This window comes from Castor canadensis, chromosome 13 (assembly GCF_047511655.1).
Source record: "Castor canadensis chromosome 13, mCasCan1.hap1v2, whole genome shotgun sequence".
NCBI classification, from domain to species: domain Eukaryota; kingdom Metazoa; phylum Chordata; class Mammalia; order Rodentia; family Castoridae; genus Castor; species Castor canadensis.
This window is the reverse complement of record NC_133398.1, coordinates 860,905-881,379: the sequence shown is the minus strand read 5'-3', so window position 1 is coordinate 881,379 and position 20,475 is coordinate 860,905. Positions and strand designations below refer to the sequence as shown.

Genomic DNA, 20,475 nt, shown 5'->3' with positions numbered 1-20,475 from the left:
CCTACTCCCTCACACCATTCTCTGCCCAGTCACCCCAACAGCAAGAGATCCCAGCACTGACTACCCAGCTGTTGATGTCAAATGTCAACTAAACTTACACCTCAGGACCCTCCACCCCTGGGCCACAGAAGTGGGGGGCAAAAGGTAGTACATGCCAGCCTCCCTTCCATGACCCTTGGGTCACCAGCCAGTTAGGCCACAGAAACCAGGAAGAAGCTGCAAGCTGCAACCCCTTGCATCCCACTGACCCATCCACTCCTGATTTCTTTCCCCAACACTGGTCATGGGGGAAGCTCTGCTCAGCACATCCAGTGCTTGAGCCCACTGCAGTATAGATCAAGTTTCTTTTCTTCTTTCCTCCCTCCCTCCCTCTCTTCTTCCTTCCTTCCTTCCTTCCTTCCTTTTTTCTTTCTTCCTGTTTTGTTGTTCTGGAGATTGAACCCATGGCCTCTGGAATGCTAGGCAAACACTGTACTACTTGAGCCATACTTGAGCCATATCCCCGGCCCCAGATCAAATTTCTTTATCTTGGCATAATCTTCTCATCAGCACCTGGCCTGCTGGCCTTTCAGGACCAAATTCACAAAGTACAAATGGGGCTTTATGTTCCTTGCAGGAGTAGAAAGACTTGGAGAAGGAATGATGACTATGGCTTTTGAGAGGAAGGTTTTGGCCCCTGGTGGGAAGTGACCAGCGGCCTCAGAGGCAGGGCAGCACCAAGACACATACCCGTGCCCCATCTCAGCTGCTGGGGGGAAGGTGGTTTGCCAACAAGAGTGGGGTGAGCAAGGTTCCAGGCAGTTGTCTCTGGGATTGGAGAAAGGGCCAGCCATGCAGCAGCTTCTACCTCACCTCTGCCTTCAGAGGGATGGGGCAGCAGGGCCCAGTCCTGTCTCTTACATAAGCAGCCCTGTGGGAGATGAGGCTGCAGCTGGGATCAGCCCCCTCTTCCCCCACCACCAGCATCACGAGCCTCCAGTGGGCAGGCCTTAGGCCCTGGGTGGAGGCCAAGCCTGGTCCATAAATAGGGGTCTCCTCAGTGCCCTCTGCTCCTCCTGCCCGCCAGCTTCCTTGATCAGCCTGCACTGCTGACCTCAGACTCAGGACACACTCCAGGAGAATGGCCATTCTGTGCATGCTGTGGGTGGGGCTGGTCCTGCTGGGGGTCGTGCAGACTCAGGCCCAGGGCCAGGACTCTGTGCAGCCCAACTTCCAACAGGACAAGGTGAGGGTCCCCTGCCCCATGCCCAAGGCAGTTACAGGGGCTTTGGGAATCGGCACTTTCAGGACCAGGTCTTCTCCCAGGGAAGAGGGTGCTAAGTCCCACAGAGCTTTTGCAGGACAGAGGCCTGAGCCAGCTGAGCTGGAAGGAGGGCTGGGCAGCTGCCCAAGGAGGTTGACCATGAAAGGTCCTCCCTAAAGCAGCAGCATTTCACCATCTTCCACTGACCGTACTTGCAGACATGTGGGCCACACAGCATCCACACCATTCAACTACTGTCCCCCATAAGCACAGGATGCCCAGGGCACACACAGGCACAGGTCCCCCTGGGTCCCATGGTGCATCCTCTAGTACCGAACAGCGCAGTGCGCTCTGGGACGCGCTCCGCACAGGCACAGCACAGCCGACCACCGACCACCGACCACCGGCGCAGCGCGGAGCTGGCCGGGGACGAGAGGAGATGGCCTTACCCATGAGCGCAACGCCGCGCGCCCCTCCCCAGCGTCGCCTGGACGCCCTGGGGCTGGTCGGGGGCAGCGGAAGATTTCCCAGACCCCACCAGGAATGGGGCGCTCTCTGGCGCCCGCCCTGCCCACTAGCTGGTCGCCTCACCAGAGGACGGGGACTTGGACTGGACCTGGGACTTCTTTGGGGAGAAGGGAGGAGCTTGGCTGACTCCCCGCGGAGGGGGAACGGGCGTGGCCAGCGCGGGTCCAGGCACTGGGCGTGGAGGGGTGCAGCGGGACCTCGGCCTTCGGGGGTGTGGGCCGCTTGGTTACAGAATGGAGGGGGAGAGGAGGGGAGAGAAGGGAGGGATGCCCACTCAGGTGGGCCAGGAAGGTTCCCGCCGACCAGGATGTGACCGTTCGCCGCAGTTCCTGGGACGCTGGTTCAGCGTGGGCTTAGCCTCCAACTCCAGCTGGTTCCGAGAGAAGAAGAACGTGCTGTCCATGTGCAAGTCGGTGGTGACCCCCTCTGAAGACGGTGGCCTCAACCTCACCTCCACCTTCCTGAGGTGGGACTGAGGGGCGCAGCGGGTTCTGGGACACAGAGGACTCCAACACATGTGGTCTGGGGATATCCTGGGGCCTGACCTCTGACTTTGAGGGTCACCTGTCCACAGGAAAAACCAGTGTGAGACGCGGATCATGCTGCTGCAGCCCGCAGGGGGCCCTGGCTACTACAACTACCACAGTCCCCGTGAGTGGGCCCACAACAAGGCACCTGCTGGCACTGACTGGGCAGTCCCCTTCGCAGAGGTGGTGGGGCATGATGGCTGCTCCACCAAAGTTACCCCTGCCCCCAAGGCCAGGCTTCAGCCTGAATCTGTCCGACATGCACACCTGGGTGTGGGGGGACAGAGGGACTTCTCTCTGGAGATCACCCAGGTTCTGCCAGCTCCTTCCCCTGTCCAGGTGGAATTTTTCGCCATCTCTGCTACCCAGGTGGGGCACACAGGCAGGCCCCAACTCCTGCTCACACCTCTTCACAGTTCCCACCCCAAGACACGGGGCCTCCTCACTCCCCACAGTGAAGGGGCGGGATGGCTCCTCACAGGGAACCCTACCTCCTTCCCCTTCTGGCCAAGGTCCTGTGTGTTTCCTGCCCTTCCCCCTTCAGGACTTCTGGTCTGGGGACACAATTCCTCAACTGTGCTGGCGGGTGGCCACACTCTGGAGGAACAAGAAAAGCAGCCAGAGGGGGAAAGGGAGGATCATCCTGGGCAGTAGCGGGCCTGAGCCCCTCTTGCAAACATTCTGGCACATACAGGTAGGCCATGGGTTTGGGACCTAAGCGTCCCAACCAGGGTCATCTCTTGGGTTCCCAGGCTGGGGCAGCACCCACTCCGTCTCAGTGGTGGAGACCAACTATAAGGAGTACGCACTGCTGTACAGCGAGGGCATCCAGGGTCCCGGTCAGGACTTCCGCATGGCCACCCTCTACAGTAGGTGCCTCACCCCATCAGGCCCCCTTAGGGACCACTTAGCTTGGAATGGCCTGGGGTCTGCAGAGGACTGAAGCCTGACCCCAAAGGAGAGTCCCAAGGGGGTCTCCCCAAAACACAGGGGAAGGGACAGAATGGACACCTTCCCCACTGAAGCCAGCTCCTCCTCCCTCTGCCAGGCCGCACCCAGACCCTGAAGGCTGAGCTGAAGAAGAAATTCACCAGCTTTTGCAAAGCCCAGGGCTTCACAGAGGATAGCATTGTCTTTCTGCCCCAACCTGGTGAGGGGGGCTAATCTGCTGTGGAGGGAATTACTGTCGGATTAGAGCTAGACAGGCCTCTGATGGGAGCGGGGCGGGGGGGGGGGGGACGCAGGCTGGAAGCGGGTGGTCAGTCTATCTGCAATTCCATCACCTCTGCCTGGGGACCCCTTTACTAGGACTCACCTCCCCCATGGTACCTAGTGCCCAGGTCTGCCAGCTTTCAGAATACAGAAGTCCCCAATTAAGCAAAGGGGGTACTCCTGGGTAACACAGGTGGCGAAAGACCACCCCCTTTGTTTTAAAGAGCAGGGGCTGGTAAGGGGGCATAGATGGAGTACGTAGTTTGGAAGTCAATTGAGACCACCTCCCCAGGGCCTCTTGGGGAGATTCTTCAGCATTAGGGGGAAAGTCTAGCATTAGCAGAAAGTCCAGGTGGGGGAATGGGCCCAGGCCTGGGCACTGATCATGGCTCCTGGGCTTCTTTTTTGGCAGATAAGTGCATTAATGAGCAAGAGTAGAGGAGAGAGTCAAGCAGTGGGCAGCTTCATAGGTAAGAGCTGCTTGTTCACTTATTCATTCAATACACTTCCCCATCAACTGGGGGAGAGGACACTGCTTCCTGAGTAGTCCAGGAGTGACTGTTAGAAAGAAAACCTTGTCCTAACCACTAGAATAGGGTCTTGGGGGGCCATGGGGGTCTTGGGGGAAGTAGGTGAAAGAGTGAAGTACCACGTCCCGGGCAGACAGGGGAAGGACGCCACTACAGAGATGGTCCTACAGCAGAGGTCTCTGACTCCTGGGGGGCAGGAGGGCCTGGAGTCAGGGTAGGAGGTCCTCTGGGGAACCAGGGTGGGCAAATGGGTGGAGGACACGACAAGAAGGGATAGACCGGTCATGTCAGAGGACTCCTTGCTGGTTCCATTCTCTAAGACCTCAGGGCACCGAGCCAGAAGGTCCTGGAGACCCCCAGGAGGGAGGCCCATGCTAGAGGTGCCTGTGAGGGTCAGGATGTTTGCCTGCGTCACCGAGTCCTGCTCTCCCAACTAGGTGACCTGGCCCTCCATACTCCTCTTGCCGTGCTTCTTCCTCAAGACCCAAGTCCTCGCTCCCCATAGCTTTATCCTGAAAAATAAACTCCAGAAGCGAGTCAGAGTCTGGCTCCTGCCTATCTGTCCTCCGGCCACCTGGACCTCCCACCCCATCTGCAAAATGCCAGCATGGGCACCAGAGGGAATGTCTGCTCCTGCTGGGGTCCCAAGGGGGAGTGCCCCCACCCCACAATGGGCTACAAGCTCACCACAGCACCCACCCCTCCAGCCACGCCCCCCTAAAGTTGCCAGCTGCAGACAGCCGGCCATTCTGGGCTGGCACTGTCAAGGGTCAATCACTCAGCAGCTAATCTGTTAGGCAGGTGTCCACCCCATCTTGCCCAGTGCCTCCTGAGAAGGAAAGGCCCCAGGGAATTTTGGATTCCATGGGTTTTTCAGGTATGAGTTTAGTACACTCAGATTGTAAGGATTTGGAGGAGGACAAGAAGGAACACTTGTTTGAAAGGTTGCTAAGAATCTATGCCCCTGCCAAGACTGACTGAGTGGGTGGGGGCTAGGCCGCCCACACCTCTGCTCCCCATCCCCCTGGCCTGGGCTTCCAGAGTATACAGCCCTGACCCTGGCCAGAGCCCTGCCACCAAAGGCACACTGTGCTGGCCATGCCCCTGCCTATCCCCCTCCCCCATTCCCACCAGGGTGGCCACTCTCGGCCCTTGTTCCTGGCCCTCCTGATTCAAAATGTGTCAGGCCACAGGCCCAGGCAGACATCACTAGGTTTCGAGGCTGAGCCATGAGGATGGCCTCTGAGTGGTCTTCCTGGAGGAGGGGGCCTAGGTTGTACCTAAACTGACAACCCAAAGGGGCTTCAGAATGCCAGAGAAGAATGTGGGTGGGCTTTCAGGCAGACCCTGGCCCACAGACTGCCAGGAACACTTGCTCTCAGCTGCCAGGATCCCAGCCCCTCCCACAGGAAACAGGGGCAGGTGGGGTGGGGTTGGGCGGAAGCAGCTGGACCAGGTGCAACTTGATAAGAAGCCTATCACAGTGGGCTGTGCCCCAGGCCGGCAGCCAGCCACCTCAGGGCATCAGAGAGGTATAAAGGCCAGTTGGAAGAGGCCACCCCAGCTCTCTTGCCCTGCTCTAGTGACCTGAGGATCCCCCACGATGCTGCAGGCTTTGCTGGTCAGCAGCTCATTCCTTGCCCTTCTCAGGGTGTCCCCTGGTTGGGCAGAGGTCCCTATCCAGGACAACTTGGATATCAGCCAGGTGCGCCCCCCCCTTCCCCACACACTACCCTGTCTTGCTTGCTTCTCCATCCCAGGCTCCTGCCCATACTCTGTGATCCAGCCCAGTGCGGGCTGGGGCCTCAAGAAAGACCCCCACCCACTTGCCCCATTCAACCAGAGAGGAGTGTGGGTGGGCTGCCCCCAGACTTTGCTTTGTGCCAACCACCACCCAGAGCCTGCCGTCCCCAGTATTGGGTCAGGGTGCTCCTGGTGCAGAGGCCTTGGCACTGGGCCCTGGCAGAGAAGCAACTGTATCCCAACAGGATGCGATAAGCTCAGGCCCAGCACACGGGGGGCCACCTCCCAGCCCTCCCGCTTTGTCCTGCAGTTCCAGGGCACCTGGTACATAGTTGGGGCTGTGTCAGATGACCAGGGCTTCCAGGACTCCAAAGATGACATGAAGATGCCTGTGGTCTTAGTGACCCTACTGGACAATGGCAACCTGGGTGTCAAGTTTGGGTACCCCACGTAAGTCACCCCATGCACCTCATCTTGGATTCGGCCTCAGAAAAGGGCCAGTGTGACCAGATGAAAGCCAACAGGAACCAGAGGTGTCCCTGACACACCAGGGAGACAGACCACAGGCTCCAGACAGCCTAGGCTATGGAGACCCAAATAAGAGCCATGCTGACCTGCTCCCTAGAGGGACCCAGGCCACACTGACAGCCCTACCCGAGGCCTGGGTGTTGAGTGAACAGCATTTGCGTATCTCTGCGTGTGTATGTTATATGTAGGGGAAGCCTGGAGACCTGTACCCCACGTGTGCTCTAAGCAAGCACTTGGTACCCTCCTAGTCCAGCAGGACTTTCTTTCCTCCCCCAAAAGGCAGTCATAAAGCACTCGTGTCCTCTAAGGATTGTTGTGAGGGTGAGCACAAGTAGCACCCTCAAGACACCCAGCAGGGCTGGTGCTGCCTGGGAGAGCAAGGTAGGCCTGGGGCCTGAGCTCTACAAGGGTGCTCCTTCTCTCCAGGCCTGATGGTGGGTGTCAGAAGATAGACACGATCTTCATCAAGGGTGCTGTGAATGGGCAGTTTAGCAACCCAGGTAAGGGAGGGCACAGGTGGGCAGCAGGCAGGGCAATGGAGGAAAGGGACCTGACTGCAGGCTGCCAGTTGGCACCTTGGAGCAGAGGGGGACTTCCAGGGGATGGAGCTTCCTGAGGTGGGGCTTTCAGGGGCAGGGCATCCTGGGCCCAGGTCAGCTACTCCCCTTTCACTCTCAGCGATGGCCCAGACCGACATCCGCATACCCTTCACTGACTACAAGCACTTCACCATTATGTACTTTGAGACGGAGAAGGCAGGCGTGCGGAACATCTGGCTGCAGCTCTTTGGTGGGCAAGCATTAGGGCTGGTGCTCCTGCCAGCCCCCTGGTCACCCCCGGTTCCTTTTTCTGGGAGCCGTGCCCAGGGTCTGGTCCTGAGTCTTGTCCACATGCACCACCCAGTGTGTTCTCCCTCCTGGCAGGCAGAACCTGTCTCTCAGTGTGTCTCCTTGTGACCCTGGGTCCCCCATGTCTGTGGCAGAGGGTCCAGTCCCCACCCGGCCCCACCCCCTCGTGGCCTTGCTCCTCTGCACTCACCTGTCCTCCCTGTCCTCAGCCCGCACCCCTGAGCTGTTTCCAGAAGGCACCCAGAAGATGCAACAGCTGGCAAACCAAGTGGGCCTGAACCCTAGCCAAGGTGCCATGCTGCCCAAGTCAGGTGAGTGCTGCCTCCAACCCCACTCAGGGCTGCAGGTAACCTGAGACTGCAGACCCTGACTGGTAGGGCCAGGCCCTGAGGGCTCACTCCACTGACCCCAGATGAGGGACAGAAATGCCAGGGGGATAGCCCTGGACTGCCTGGGCCAAGGGAGGGCAAGAGTGTGCCCAGGCTTGTACCCCTAGGAGAGTATTGCCAGTTGGGAGGCTGGGGGACCCAAGAAATGGGCAAAGATAGCACCTGAGGCCCACTCTTTCCACAGACCAGTGTGCCGGCACATTTGTATAGGTGAGTGCCAGCGCCCCCCCCCCCAGACCATGAAAGTCCCTTCTGATGGGGTGGGATGTACTTTCGGGTGAGGTTCATGCACAGAGATGTGGGGGTCTTCACCACAGAATCAAGGCTGGGGACTGCTGGCCGCAGTGGGCAGTGGGGTGAGAAGACCTCCGGGAGGTGGGAGATGCCGCCGGCACCTGTCCCTTGTCTTGCAGTGACAGATCCAGTCCCTGGAGTGCCACGGGAGTCATGCTGCCTGTGTACCCCATTTCTCTCCACAGTCCCCCAAGCACAATAAATGGTCTGCCAAAGCTAGTGGCAGTGTGCATTTCTTGGCGGGGGTGGGGGGGTGGAGAGGGTGGTGGGTGGCCAGGGACAGGGGTGTCCTCAAGAGCAACCCTGCCACACAGTCAGGCTCTGGACCTGCCTGAGCCAGGCACCTTGTGGCTGGGGCTCCAATTCCAAGTAAGCCCTTCCATGGTAGGTTTTGCCTGCCCTAGGCAGGCCTTGGGCTAGGGCTGTGCTCTGCCAGAAAGAGGGCATCCAAGGGACCTTCCTCATTCCTTGTGCCCCTGGCTCAGCTGCTCAGAAGCACCTGGCTGACCCATCACCACCTGTGTCCTAGGCTCTGGGGTCACTGCTCAACAGGCTTGGCCTTCAGGGTCCTCCCAAAAAACAGCACCCAGTAGGTCCTCAGGTGCTCTTCCCCATCCTATTCTCACCTCCACTCCCCACCCCACTCTGTAACCCCATCCTCCAACCCCTGTCCAGTGCCTCACAGCTTCCTCTGCTCTTTTCCCCCATTCTGGTACTGCCTGCCTGACTGTTGCAGAGACCAACCAAGGACACGCCCCCCCCAACTCTGTCCAAGAGTGGAGAGAGGAGGACGGGAGGGCGCAGATAAAACTGTGCTGCTATTGTGTTTATGCAGGACAATAACACTGTTTTTGTTTTTTGTTTCTTGTTTTTAAATTGTCCTAAAAACTTTGAGGACAAAATGCTGTACTGTCTAATCTATTTCAGCAAAGATGATAATACTGATTTGTAAATTTGTCAAAATGTTAACAGTTCTTCCATCTGGGGCTCATTGTGCTATTATTTCTACTTTTCAGAAGTCTTACCAGACTTCTGGATTGAGAGGTCACAGAGATAAGGAGTCCTCCGACCCCTGGAACCCCAGACAGTCCCTTTCGTGCCCGTGGTACCTGCTGGCCCCCAGCAGAACTGTAAACACCACAATGGTAGTAACCTTCTATCCAGGTGGTGCTCCATCCCCAGCCTAAAGACCTGGAGAGGTTGTGGAAAGGCCCAGGGCACCCATAGCCCTGCCCACGTCTGCGCCTGTGCTGCTAAGCCTCCCGCGCTTTGCAGGGCACAGTCACCACATCAGAGAGGCATCCGCTGAGAGTTGCTGCCTGAACTCCAGCCATCAGTGTTCCATTATCTATTCTCATTCAGCGTCCTCAAGGAGCCAAGAGAAGGACAGAAGAAGCTACCAAGGGCAGCAGCAGGAATTTAAGGTGGAGAGGTCCGGAGGCTCGATTTTTGGCAGAATGGCCCAGCATTTAGTCCCCGGGGGTTCTCCCCTAACCCCAGACAAGTGCCTGGAGTGGGAAAATGCAGTCTGCTCTCCTTAGCGTCAGGGACACCCTTCCCTTCCTTCTGGGATGGAGTAGCTCCCGGGAACCCCTTAGGATTCAGTGCTGGTCATTCCTCCAACCCCTACAGTTTAGCCTGGGACTTCTCATGTCCTGCAACACCCAGCTTTGGCCACACAGGGGCAGCCCTCAGCCAGTGCACCCAGAATCCCAGGGGCTGTATTTACAAAATATGCCAGATCACGCCCTTTCTTCTCAGAACCACCACCACCTGCAGCTTTCACCTCATCAAGAGCAACCTTCCGCCCTGCATCCACAGCACCAAGTGTGGGCTTTACGCACGAAAATCAGACGTGCCACTGTTTAAACTTCCAATGGCTCCCCCTCTTTAATTTATTCACAATATTTATTTACTTACTAGAGATTGAACTCAAGGCCTTATAAATGCTTGCACTCTACCACTTAAGCCACACCACCAACCCTTTTGTATTTGAGATGGGACCTCAAAATCTTTGCCCTCAAACTCAGATCCTCCTGCTCTGCCTCCCAAGTAGCTGGGATTACAGCCGTGCACCACCATGCCTGGATTATATTATTTTTGTTAAAGAGTCAGGGTCTCCATATGGTGCCCAATTTGACACCAAACTCCTGAGCTCAAGCAGTGCCTCTGCCTCAGCCTCCCAAGTGGTTGGGACCCCAAGTATATGCTGCTGTGCCCAGCTCATGGGTAGTGACACTGAAGACACAGATAAGGCTGGCATTCAAAACACACAGAAATACCTGCCCTCAGTACCACCATGCAGTCACCCCAGCCCTCCTCCTGGGATCCCTCTTGGCTGGCAGGCTCCATCCTTCTCTTCAAGTGGCAGCTTAAATGGCACTTCCCATCCACAGGTCCTGCAGCACCTGCTATGGTTTCTGCCCAGCGCTTGGCCCGACCTGAGAGTGTCTCTTTCATTAGCTCCCACAAGCCCAGGAGATCAGAGGCCTTGTCTGTTGGTCACAGTGTCCTCAAGGCGAGGACAGTACGAGGCACACAGGAGGTGCTGGTTCAGAACTGTGGGATGGATGCCTGAGTGACTGAAGCCTTTGCACCGGCTACCATACTTTTGCTCACTTTCTCATTTTGATTTGTAACAATTAGGAGTTAAGGAAGCTTTTATGTTTGTGTCTAAGGCGATTTGCGAGGACGAGTGGCTAACAGCTTGGAGGCCACTGGGACCAGAGTTTAGGGATGGGACTTCGAAGCCGCCCAGTGGCAGAGGGTGGGGAAGGTCCGGACCGTCAAGAAGGAGGGAATCCCAGACTCACAGAGACTCGTGGGGGCCGAGGGTGCAGGAGGTGATGAAGTCCAAATAGGCCTCTGCTTGGGCGCAAGGACCAGAGCCCCCAAAACCGACGCAAAACCTACACCGGGTGAGGTCAGCGCAGCGCGCTGCACCAGCCAGGCCCTCCAGTCTCCCGCGGTCCTCTCGAGCCCTGCCCGCAACTAAGCCCCGCCTCCTCGTTAAGCCCCGCCCCTGGCTCCACCATTCCGGCGCGAGTCCGAGATCTACCAGGCCAGACAGGATTCTAAGCCCCGCCCCGCGCAGGCGCCGTACGCACTGCTCGGCCCCGCCCCACGCTGGGGCCCCGCCCCACGCTGGGGCCCCGCCCCACGCTGGGGCCCCGCCCCTCCCCGGGCCGGAAGTCCCGCACCCGGAAAGACGTCACCTTGAGCTAGAACCCTGAATTTCACGTTGGGACCGCACCGGGCCACGGAGGCCAGGCCGTCCTTCCTCCGCCTACTGCCAGTTCGGCCTCCTGCGTGGGACCCTGCCCCGCTAGTCCCGCGCCCGTGGAGCTGCCATGATGCCGTCGCCGCCGCTTTGCACGCTGCCGCCAGGCTCGGGCCCTCCCCGCTTCGTGTGCTACTGCGAGCCGGAGGGCGGCGGGGACGGGGACCGCGGCGGCTTCAACCTCTAGTGAGTGGGGTCCGGGAAGGTGGGGTGCGGCAGCGCCGGGGTGGCCTCGCCTGACCTCCCTTCCCACCCAGTGTGACCGACGCCGCGGAGCTCTGGAGCACCTGCTTCTCGCCGGACAGCCTGGCGACCCTCGTGCGTAACAGCGCGGGGCGGGTCTGGGAGCCCGCCACACCCCTCTGCGGAACCGGCCGCCTGTGGGTGAAGGGACCTGAAATCCACAGAAGGGCTTGATACCCCCACTTTCCCTGCCCTGTAGCTGTGGTCCTAAAGTCGGCCTGGCATCCCAGGTGTTTCCGGGGTCGGGCAGGTTTGGGGTATCTTCCAGTGAGCCTAGGGACCCAAGCAGCTGGTGACAAGGCTTTGTGCCCTGCAGAAAGCCCGCTTTGGCCTGAGCGCGACAGAGGACATCACCTCCAGGTTCAGGTCAGCGCCAAGCAGGGAGGAAATGTGGGTGGGGCCGGAGGGGTGGGGATCTGGTCACAGCACTCAGTGCCTTGACTTCCGCAGGGCAGCCTGTGAACAGCAAGCAGTGACTCTAAGCTTGCAAGAGGACAGAGCATCTCTGACACTTTCAGGGGGACCCTTGGCATTGGCCTTTGACCTCTCCAAGGTGCCAGGCCCAGAAGCAGCCGCCAGGTTGCAGGCGCTGACTCTGGGCCTGGCAGAGCGTGTGTGCAGTCTGGAGAGGCGGCTGGCAGGTAGAGTGGGAGTGGCCACCTGTACCCTCACTAGGAGCCCTGCTCATACTCCTCATCCTGTCATTGAGTGTGGTGCCCATTGACTTTCTCCCCAGCCATAGACGAGACAGCCCCCAGCCCCAGGAAGAGCTTCCGGCCTGCAGAGCCTCAGCACTTCTTGCCAGGTAAGGGGTAGTAGACTAGGGATATAGGTTGGAGCTGCTCTCCTTCCTCTGGAATTATCTCCCTAGACAAACCTCAGGTTTCAGAGAGGACATCTGTCTATATGGACAGTGTTGTGGCCAGGTGTTCTACTGGGTTGATCCCCATCCTGTTTTCCCTCAGACCCTGATCACCAGAGAGGTGGCGCTGGACCTGGGATCAGGAGACGGTGCCCAGGGGAGTCCCTCATCAACCCTGGCTTCAAGAGGTACTGCCCACTTGTCCCTCCCAGCTTGGACCCCTACCCCTGCCTCCACACCTCCACCGCATAACCCTGTCTTCCCTCCCAGTAAGAAACCAGCTGGTGGAGTTGACTTTGATGAAACCTGACAGTACAGCAAAATATGCGTCCTTGCCAGAAGTCTGCCTGTGAGGGAAGGGGTAGCCCAAGACCTCACCATCACAAACCCCTCCTCGACTTCCTCTGCCACTGGGCAAGAATGAGGTTGCTCTTCAAGCCCCTTCTCTATCAAATAAAAGGCTCCCTCAGCAGACTTGGGGTTGGTCCTCGGGAAGGGGCCAGAGGATCCCCTTTTGACCTGCTCTGCGTATGGAGGCACAATATGGAAAGAGGTGCACCAGGCTCCCTGCTCCCTGGAAGAGGCTCCTCACGACTGGGTCTGGGGGGACCAAAACTCTCTCAGACCTGTCCATCTGTTCCTGCATGGTCAGCCTAGAAGCTGAGGGGTCCAGCTAGGAAAGGCCAGGGTTCCCTAAGGCTTGGTATTCTGTCCCACCCTTCTAGGCTCCACCCAGACAGGACCTGGCCACTCATGCCTCATAAGGCAAGGATGCATGTGGGAGGAGTCCAGGGAAGATACATGTTTGCAAAGCTGCTGGGTGAGCCAGGCAGTGGAAGCCCCCTAACTAAAGCAAGGTTGATTGCAGCCTAGGGTGGGGCTGAGGAATGTGAGCCTGCCCCCACTCCTCTGGCCCTGGGCCCTCAGGTTGGGCTCCAGGGACGGTGTTCCCCACCCTCCTTGGCCAACCAGGGCACCCGCCCTGCTCTGGCCTGACTGGTTTGAGAGCCTAATCCAGTCCCCCAGGTCCCCGAGGACTCTGTGCTAGAGTGACTGCAGGAGGGCCCAGGCCTGCGTGCTGGCCCCAGTGGGAGGGTGGGTGCTCCTGCTCTCTTGTCATGCTGGGCTGTCATCTTGATATGAGTGTGGCGCCATGGGATTAGGGTGGCGGTATTTGTGGCCTCTGGCCATCTGATGTTCAGGACACACTCACTGAGGGCAGAGATGTCTTTATAGGGCTGCAGATGAGTGGGCAGGGGCGGCAGGTGGAGGCAGTGGCGCTAGCGGGGGTGCACCACTGGCCGATAGGCAGCCAGAATCTCAGCGCTGTGTGGACAAGTGTACTTGAACTCCTTCTCCTGCAGTGCACTATCCAAGTAGCGGCGGACACCATGCAGCTCCGCAGGGATGGGCGCTTGGCGAAAGTGTGCACACACGGTCTGCTGGCACAAACGGGGTTCAGTCAGGACATTGCTCAGTGGCCTTCCTCCCACTTGTCCCACACCAGACCAGTGCTCACGTCCACAATGTGCAGCTTGGGCAGCAGGCCGCAGTCAGCCAAAGTGAACTGGTCACCGTCCAGGAAGCGGCGACGTGACTCCCGTAGCTGTGGCTCCTGTGCCAGCTCATGCTCCAGGGGTGCGCGTAGGTAGCTGTCCAGCCTGGCCAGTGCGCGTAGCAGCTGCTGGTACAGGGCTGGCAGTGGGGAGAAGGTGAGGACCTGGCCTGGAGTATGCCCTCCCACCTGCACCTGCCCACACCTCACCATCATCCTGAGCAGGCACTGGGTTCTTGATGAATGCAGAGAATTTGTGGAAGACATCGTTGCCTGCCATGTTGGACTCCCTATAACGGGGTGCCAGGCTAGGGAAGCTGTAGGGGGGGGTTGATGTTAGGGGTGGAGTCAGATCCTCACCCTATCTCCCTTGAGCCCTAAGGCACCCCTCCTGGGCTTTGGCCTTAGGGCCCCATCTTTGCCCTCCTGCCCCCTCCAGTTCTCACTCAGGTGGCCCCAGCATCTCCTCCAGAAACTCCTCAGTCTGCAGTGTGTCTGTCTTGGCTTCACCATCATAGAGCAGGATGGGCAGCTGTGAGCCTGGTGCAAAGTCCTTCAGCACATCCAGCGCCCTGTGGGCACCAGGTGGGAGGAAGGCAGCTGGCCCAAGGTGGGCAGAGGGCAGGGGTGGGTCTGGGGAGCAGGGTCTCACCTTCGTGTGTCCACAGTTGTGAGTGTGAAAGGTACACCCTTGAGGAGTAGGACCATGAAGAGCCGCTGACCGGAAGGGCAGTGCCCCACACTCTCACCATCCTCGCTGGCCTGGGTGGGTGGAGCAGAGGTGTTGGACTGGGAGCAGACCCAGGAATCCTGCCACCAGGCTGGGTGGGACCCTACCTCCCACTGCCAATGGGACTGGAGTCATGCCAGGGCTCCAGCTTCATTGGGCACGGCCTCTCCAAATATCCACTGAGAGCCCTTGACTTGGTCCCTGGGATGTGGGGAGGGCCATAAGGCTGCTGGAAGCCTGGAGGCTGCTGGGGGCAGGGCCTGAACTTAGGGACCTGTCCTCAGACCCTTATCTTCAGAACCTGGGCAAAGGTCAGGCCCCGAAGACTAATTGCAAGGGTGGGGTGGGCCCAGCTAGCCCACCAAACTGGGCCTCATGGCTGGCAGCACACTCCTCAGCTCCAAGGGTGGGGAAGGGGCCAGGAAGCCCCACAGACGGATCTGGTCATTGGCCTGAGAACTGATGGGAACCACCTGGCCAGCCCTCCTCTCCTGGTACAGGCACCCCAAGCTCCAGTCAGGCCTCTGATGCCAGCTACCCAGTTGGCACCTCCTTATCAAGGGGCTTTCTTCTAGGAGAGCTGGGCCAGGAGCCAAGGCTGGGAGTGGGACTGGGGCGATCCCAACCTCCATTGGGGGTGACTGCTTCCCCAGGCTGCCTTCCCCCACATTACTCAGCCTCTGGGGCTGCCCAAGCCCACCACCGGGGAAAGGGACCCACCCCTCAGCCTGCACCAGAAAGCACAGCCTCAAGAGCACCCTTTCCCGGACCGTCCCCCCTGCCCAGCCTGGCAGAACCTTTACAAACAGCTGGAGCTTGGCGGTTTCGGCCATGGTGGGAGCTGAGGCGTCCGCGCAGGGCGCTGGGTGGGACCTGGGAGCTCTTTAAGTCTCTCTGGGTGCCCCGCCCTCCCAGGCCTCTGGGCCCGCCCCATGGAGCCACCTAGGCGGGTGGAACAAGCTGTCAGGGCACTGAGCTGGCTGCCTGTGTGCAATGTGACCACAGGCACACAGACCAGTACTCCAAACGTGACAGTGACCAATTGGGGGACGGAGTTCTAGGGGCTGGCCATGGGCAGGGAGGCTGGCTCATGCCAGAAGTCTGATGCCCCAATGTGAGCGTGATGAGAAAGCCAGCGTCGTGGGTGCAGACCAGAGGATGGGGCGGCTGGGAGAGCCTGGGGCAAGGAACAGCCCTGCAGGGGGCAGCTCTAGGCCAGACCACTCACCATGATCACAGCTCAGGACCTGCTCCACGACCTTTCCTGCAGAAAATACCCCATTGTTAGGCCCTCAGCCTAGAAAGCCAGGGAGCTAGGACAGGTAGGAATTGACCAACCAACTGAAGTCTAGCCTCAGTTTCCCCATCTGCGTACCAGGATGTTACCAGAGAGATGAGCTCACCTGGAAGTGATGCCCTCCTCCTCCTGACAGCTCCAACCGTCAGGGTCATCGCCTTCAGGGCGGGCCGCATTCCATACATGCTCGAGGCCAGCAGGCAGATAAGCCTGGTTTTGGTGTTTAACCAACCCAACAGTGCAGGAGCAGCCAGGGGACTCCACGCTCCCATCCAGTCCACATAGGCTCAGGGCAGGTTTCTTACCCTCTTAACCTTTAGGCAGCACCAGGAAGGGTTAGAAGCCACAACCTTCATGGCCCAGGGGCTGGCCACATGGCCCTCAGCTGTGTGGAAAGGACTAGGGTAGTCCAGCTGCTCCGCAGGTGAACACTTGCTGCCCTGGCAGGCCTCCAGTTCCCCTGGAGCCCACAACTTGGTGTTCCTTTTGGGATTATTTGCTGTGCCTCTGCCCGCCCAAGACCTGGCACCTGGTGGAGGGAAACCCTAGGGGAGTTGCCCTGGGGACCCAGACTATCCACAAAGGACAATAGTTACAAGTGGGGTAGGTGTAGCCAGCCACCTTCCCCTCCCTGTGGTGAGGTGGTATCGCCTAGGCCAGACAATGCAGCCAAGGTGGCGCCACACCTACCCACTCACCTGCTTGCCTGCTTGACTTCTGGCCAGGGCCTCAGTCCATAGCTGGGTCCTCCTGAGCCAGTGTCAAGGCCGCAAGGCTGTCTCAGAAAAGCTCCCCATCCTCACTAGCCCTGCCTAATTATTGGAACTCACCCTGGTCAGAGATCCCAGACACAGACAGCATGTGACTCCAACATTGTTGGAGCCTCAGTTTCTCCAAGAGCCTTTGGCTGCTTCTCACTGACATTCCTGGGGTCCCACCCACTGGCTTCCTGTGTCTCTGAAGCCGGATGCCCCTCCATACCTGCTGGTGATTACCAGATGTTCTGTGTATATTTAGTCACCCTTACAGGTTCACAAAAAAAAGGGGACAAAATGGACAGAGCACATGAACAGTAGCTTGTGTCTGGCTACAATGCACTTTCATCTCAAGAGATAAAGCAAGATATGGCCGGGCACTGGTGGTTCACGCCTGTAATCCCAGCTACTCAGGCGGCAGAGATCAGGGGGATCACAGTTCGAATCCAGCCCAGGAAAATAGTTAGAGACCCTATCTCGAAAAAAAACCATCACAAAAAAGGGCTGGTAGAGTGGGTCAAGGTATAAGGTATTGACCCTGAGTTCAAATCCCAGTACTGAAATAACAAAAACTATGGTTCATCACTGCTATGGGCAGAGCCAAGGCGTACTGTAATGTGTCAGGTGTGGGCTGACAGCCTGTGCAGTGGCAGGAGTTGTCAGAAAGCCCCACTCCTGTGCCCTTGGCCCCTTGGAGTAAAACCCCCCACCACCTTCTTCTTAAAACAGCACACTTGCTACTGCATGGCAACGTTTCCATCCTTGTCTGTGGGAGTTTCCACTGTCCAGGGAGGACACAGGAGGCAGACTCACACGTACCCGCTATATGGGAAGAGTCTGAGATTAAGTGGTGTTATAAGCTGCATGTGCCCCCACCCCCAAAGCTTATGTTGGAGTCTTAACTCCCAGAACCTCAGAATGTGACCTGACTTTTTTTTGGTGGGACTGGGGTTTGAACTCAGGGTTTTTGCTCTTGGTAGGCAGGTGCTCTACTCCTTGAGCCACGCTCCATACCCGAGGTAGTGTCCCTTATACAGGTAAAGAGGGCCATTGGGGTGGGCTCTAATCCAATGGGACAGTGTCCTCGTCAAATGAAGAGATTTGGGTCTGGGGTGTAGCTCAGTGGTGGGGGATGAGGCCTAGCCTGTGTGAGGCCATTGGTTTGATCATCAGCACAACAAAGCCTGCAGGAGATGTGCGTGAAGAGACGCACGCACACGCACGGAGGGAGAACGTGGTGTGAGCAATGAAGGCAGATAGCAGGGTGACACACCTCGTTGGAGCCAATGGGTGCTGAAGACTGCTACATACCAGGAGCACAGCCTGCCTCAGGGCCCTCGGAGGAACCAGCCTGGCCACCCAGAACCTAGAGAGATTTCTGGCACTTTGTAAGGCAGCCATAGCAAACTGAGACAAATGGGGGGAAACAGGAAGTTGAAGAAAGCCATCGTTAGCTTGTGTTCTCAGCCTCTGCTTGCATACGCCTGAGCAAGCGCCCTTTGCAGGACGGCTTGCGACAAGCGCCCTTTGCAGGACGGCTTGCGACAAGCGCTTTCTGTCCAGCTGCACTGTGAATTTTCCAACATATGTTCATAGTAAATGTTTTAAAGAAATGAAAATTTACTGTCACCAACCTGAACTTGACTTCTGACCTATCCAAGCCACGAACTTGTCCTTGAGCCCCCCACAGCCTTGCAGGGCCCCACATCCCAGCACGCACAGAGCAGCCCCTGGAGGTCCCTGGGCTCAAGGCTGCCTCCTTCTCCCCGTCCCGATCCCTGGACGGAGGGAGCCCAGGGACTACTGGGCTGGGACTCACTGATGTGGTAGAAACTGTCTCTCCAGAGGCCCTTGCCTGCTGCATCTCAACAGCTCTGTTCTGAAGAGAGACAGACCTTTGGGAAGGCCAGAGGACCTGGGATATGTTTGGTATTGGCAGACATTTGCACATGTGTTGAAATCCTTACTTCCAAGGTAATAGGAGGTGGGGTTCAAAGGCAATTAGAGCACAATAAGGCTGGAGGCTCACTAATGGGATTAGAAACCCCCCAGAGCTCTGGCTCTGTCTCCACGTGAGGACAGGGAAGTGTGTCCTCACCAGGACCCGCATGCCAACTCCCTGACTTGGGTCCCAGACTGCAGGACTGAGAAGAAATGTCTCTTGTTCACGAAGCCCCAGTCCACTCTACTTGCAGAGCAGCCCCAAATGGAGTAAATCTTGGAGGAATGGTTGATCCAGGCATCGGGCAGGGGAAGCAAAGACAAGTTCAAAGACTGTCAGGACAGGTCAAAAAACAAAACAAAACAAAAATCCCACAGGCTACCTTGGTAACTGGCCAAGTCTTGGGTGATGGGGCCTAAAAAGTCTGAGTGGAACTGTGCACTCAGGCGTGGCTCAAATGGTCACATTCTGTGTATTTTATTTTAAACCTGCAATCCACATTGATCTGTTTTTAAAAGCAGGGGGGCTCTATTTGAGGGGAAAATGCCAACTAATAAATACAGAAATGAAATCATTAGAAAGTGGCCACTTTGTGGGCACAGCCTCTGGGCGACAGGATGTGAGAAACAGGCTATTCCTACAGTGAGAAAGTGCCCCACACATCCAAGGGAGAAGGGCCTCCCAGTGGACAACTGCAGCTGCACCTTGGTCATCACTGGCCATGGGACAGAGCCTCCTACCCATAGCCATGGCGTTGCCCTCTGCCGTTCTCACCAAAAATGTGCAACGTGCATCTGACCCACCCAGATCTCAGATGCACTTGTCAGACCCGTCCTGGTTTGACAGAAAGGAAAAGGTGGCAAAGCACTTCACTGGAGCCATGGAAATGAGCAACTCCAACTGGGACGTGGGGTTTGGAAAAAGCTATAAAAGACATGCCTGGATGCCTGGGGCCCTGGGGTGACAGTGCTGCATCCATGCAGTCTCCCGAGAGGTCCTCACTCTTGGGAGAGAGCAGCTGCTGGCTCTGGGCTGCTGCTTACTTTCAGACAGGTCAGAAAGTGTTTACAGAGTGAAACACAGTGAGCCTGCTGAGATCAACGACCGCGAGCCTGGGCTGAGGCCTGAGATGTGCACTGTTCTCTTCATGCAACTCTGCGGAACGCTCAAAGTGCACTAAGACACCGGTGAGGGAAGGCCTTACAAATCATCACAAATTCACTAGCTTAAGGCGACTCATCTGTGGATGTCTCACTGTCTCTGCGGCAGGAGTTGGCAGGGCTTGGCTCAGCAGGGGTCTTACTGGGTACTGGATGCTAACTGGCTGTTCTCCCTTTGGAACTCATTTTTTTTTTTCTTTAGTGGGACTGGGGTTTGAACTCAGGCCTTCACACTTGTAAAACAGGTTAATGACATGTTTAGGCCTTCTTTGGCTGTCTGAGTCAGAGAGACCTCAGCTCAGTGACCCCAGCCTCTAAGGAATCCAGCATACTGTGCAGCTGTCATAGCAACCACAAAGATGCAGTGCCCTGGCACACCTGGCCACACGGGCCCTCTCCTCCCTCATTCTGCCTCCCATGTGGGGCCAGCCCTCTACCCTCCTAAGAGGTCTTCTGTGTCTGCCACCCCCCACACAAAACCAAGGCTCTTAAACAGTCTAAGGTGGGAGTCTGACCCTGTCCAAGCCGAAAACCATTTATCCTGCTGTCCTGTCTCTGCCTGGAGTGTACAAGGCTCCATCGATAGGAACCTCAATTCCTGGGCCCCACTCCTTCTGAGGCCTCTGTGTATGCTCTCCTGTCTGGGATTTCTACTTTATGCACTTCTGCTAGATTTCAGTACTGGCCTAAAGGTCACCTCTACCCTCCAGGGATGGAGACAACCCAGTATGTGCAGGCCCAGTATGGGCACTAGACCTGGGGGGAGTCAGGTCTGAAGGAGGCTTAGATAGGCCAGGTAGGAGCCTGAG

At 57.7% G+C, this 20,475-nt stretch overlaps 3 protein-coding genes across 11 annotated transcripts; 2 read left to right on the top strand and 1 right to left on the bottom strand.

Moving 5' to 3' along the window:
* Positions 1-1,040: 1,040 nt before the first annotated feature.
* LOC109700635 (prostaglandin-H2 D-isomerase) lies at positions 1,041-8,061 on the top strand. 8 transcript variants are annotated; one of them, XM_074052775.1, is made up of 7 exons: positions 1,041-1,225; positions 2,098-2,237; positions 2,346-2,422; positions 3,051-3,167; positions 3,347-3,448; positions 3,923-3,980; positions 4,361-4,582. In XM_074052775.1, the coding sequence occupies exons 1-6, from the start codon at positions 1,121-1,123 to the stop codon at positions 3,946-3,948; spliced, it is 567 nt and encodes a 188-aa protein (XP_073908876.1). In that variant the 5' UTR covers positions 1,041-1,120; the 3' UTR covers positions 3,949-3,980; positions 4,361-4,582. The 8 variants fall into 8 exon arrangements, with proteins under 8 accessions (XP_073908876.1, XP_020041497.1, XP_073908875.1 ...); XM_020185908.2 differs by having other exon boundaries at positions 1,042-1,225; positions 4,478-4,582; XM_074052774.1 differs by lacking the exons at positions 1,041-1,225; positions 2,098-2,237; positions 2,346-2,422; positions 3,051-3,167; positions 3,347-3,448 and adding exons at positions 6,094-6,233; positions 6,738-6,811; positions 6,990-7,100; positions 7,369-7,470; positions 7,962-8,061 and having other exon boundaries at positions 3,939-3,980; positions 4,478-5,745.
* Positions 8,062-11,039: 2,978 nt separating this feature from the next.
* Paxx (PAXX non-homologous end joining factor) lies at positions 11,040-12,701 on the top strand. 2 transcript variants are annotated; one of them, XM_020181899.2, is made up of 7 exons: positions 11,040-11,308; positions 11,380-11,440; positions 11,682-11,731; positions 11,816-12,006; positions 12,102-12,170; positions 12,331-12,415; positions 12,502-12,701. In XM_020181899.2, the coding sequence occupies exons 1-7, from the start codon at positions 11,193-11,195 to the stop codon at positions 12,578-12,580; spliced, it is 651 nt and encodes a 216-aa protein (XP_020037488.1). In that variant the 5' UTR covers positions 11,040-11,192; the 3' UTR covers positions 12,581-12,701. The 2 variants fall into 2 exon arrangements, with proteins under 2 accessions (XP_020037488.1, XP_020037489.1); XM_020181900.2 differs by having other exon boundaries at positions 12,498-12,701.
* Positions 12,702-13,440: 739 nt separating this feature from the next.
* Positions 13,441-15,462, bottom strand: Clic3 (chloride intracellular channel 3). The gene is made up of 6 exons (XM_074052768.1): positions 15,310-15,462; positions 14,435-14,544; positions 14,229-14,354; positions 13,993-14,099; positions 13,747-13,922; positions 13,441-13,666 (listed from the first exon to the last, which is right to left on the bottom strand). Exons 1-6 carry the CDS (start codon positions 15,343-15,345, stop codon positions 13,508-13,510), a joined length of 714 nt encoding a protein of 237 aa, XP_073908869.1. The 5' UTR covers positions 15,346-15,462; the 3' UTR covers positions 13,441-13,507.
* Between the last annotated feature and the right edge of the window lie 5,013 nt (positions 15,463-20,475).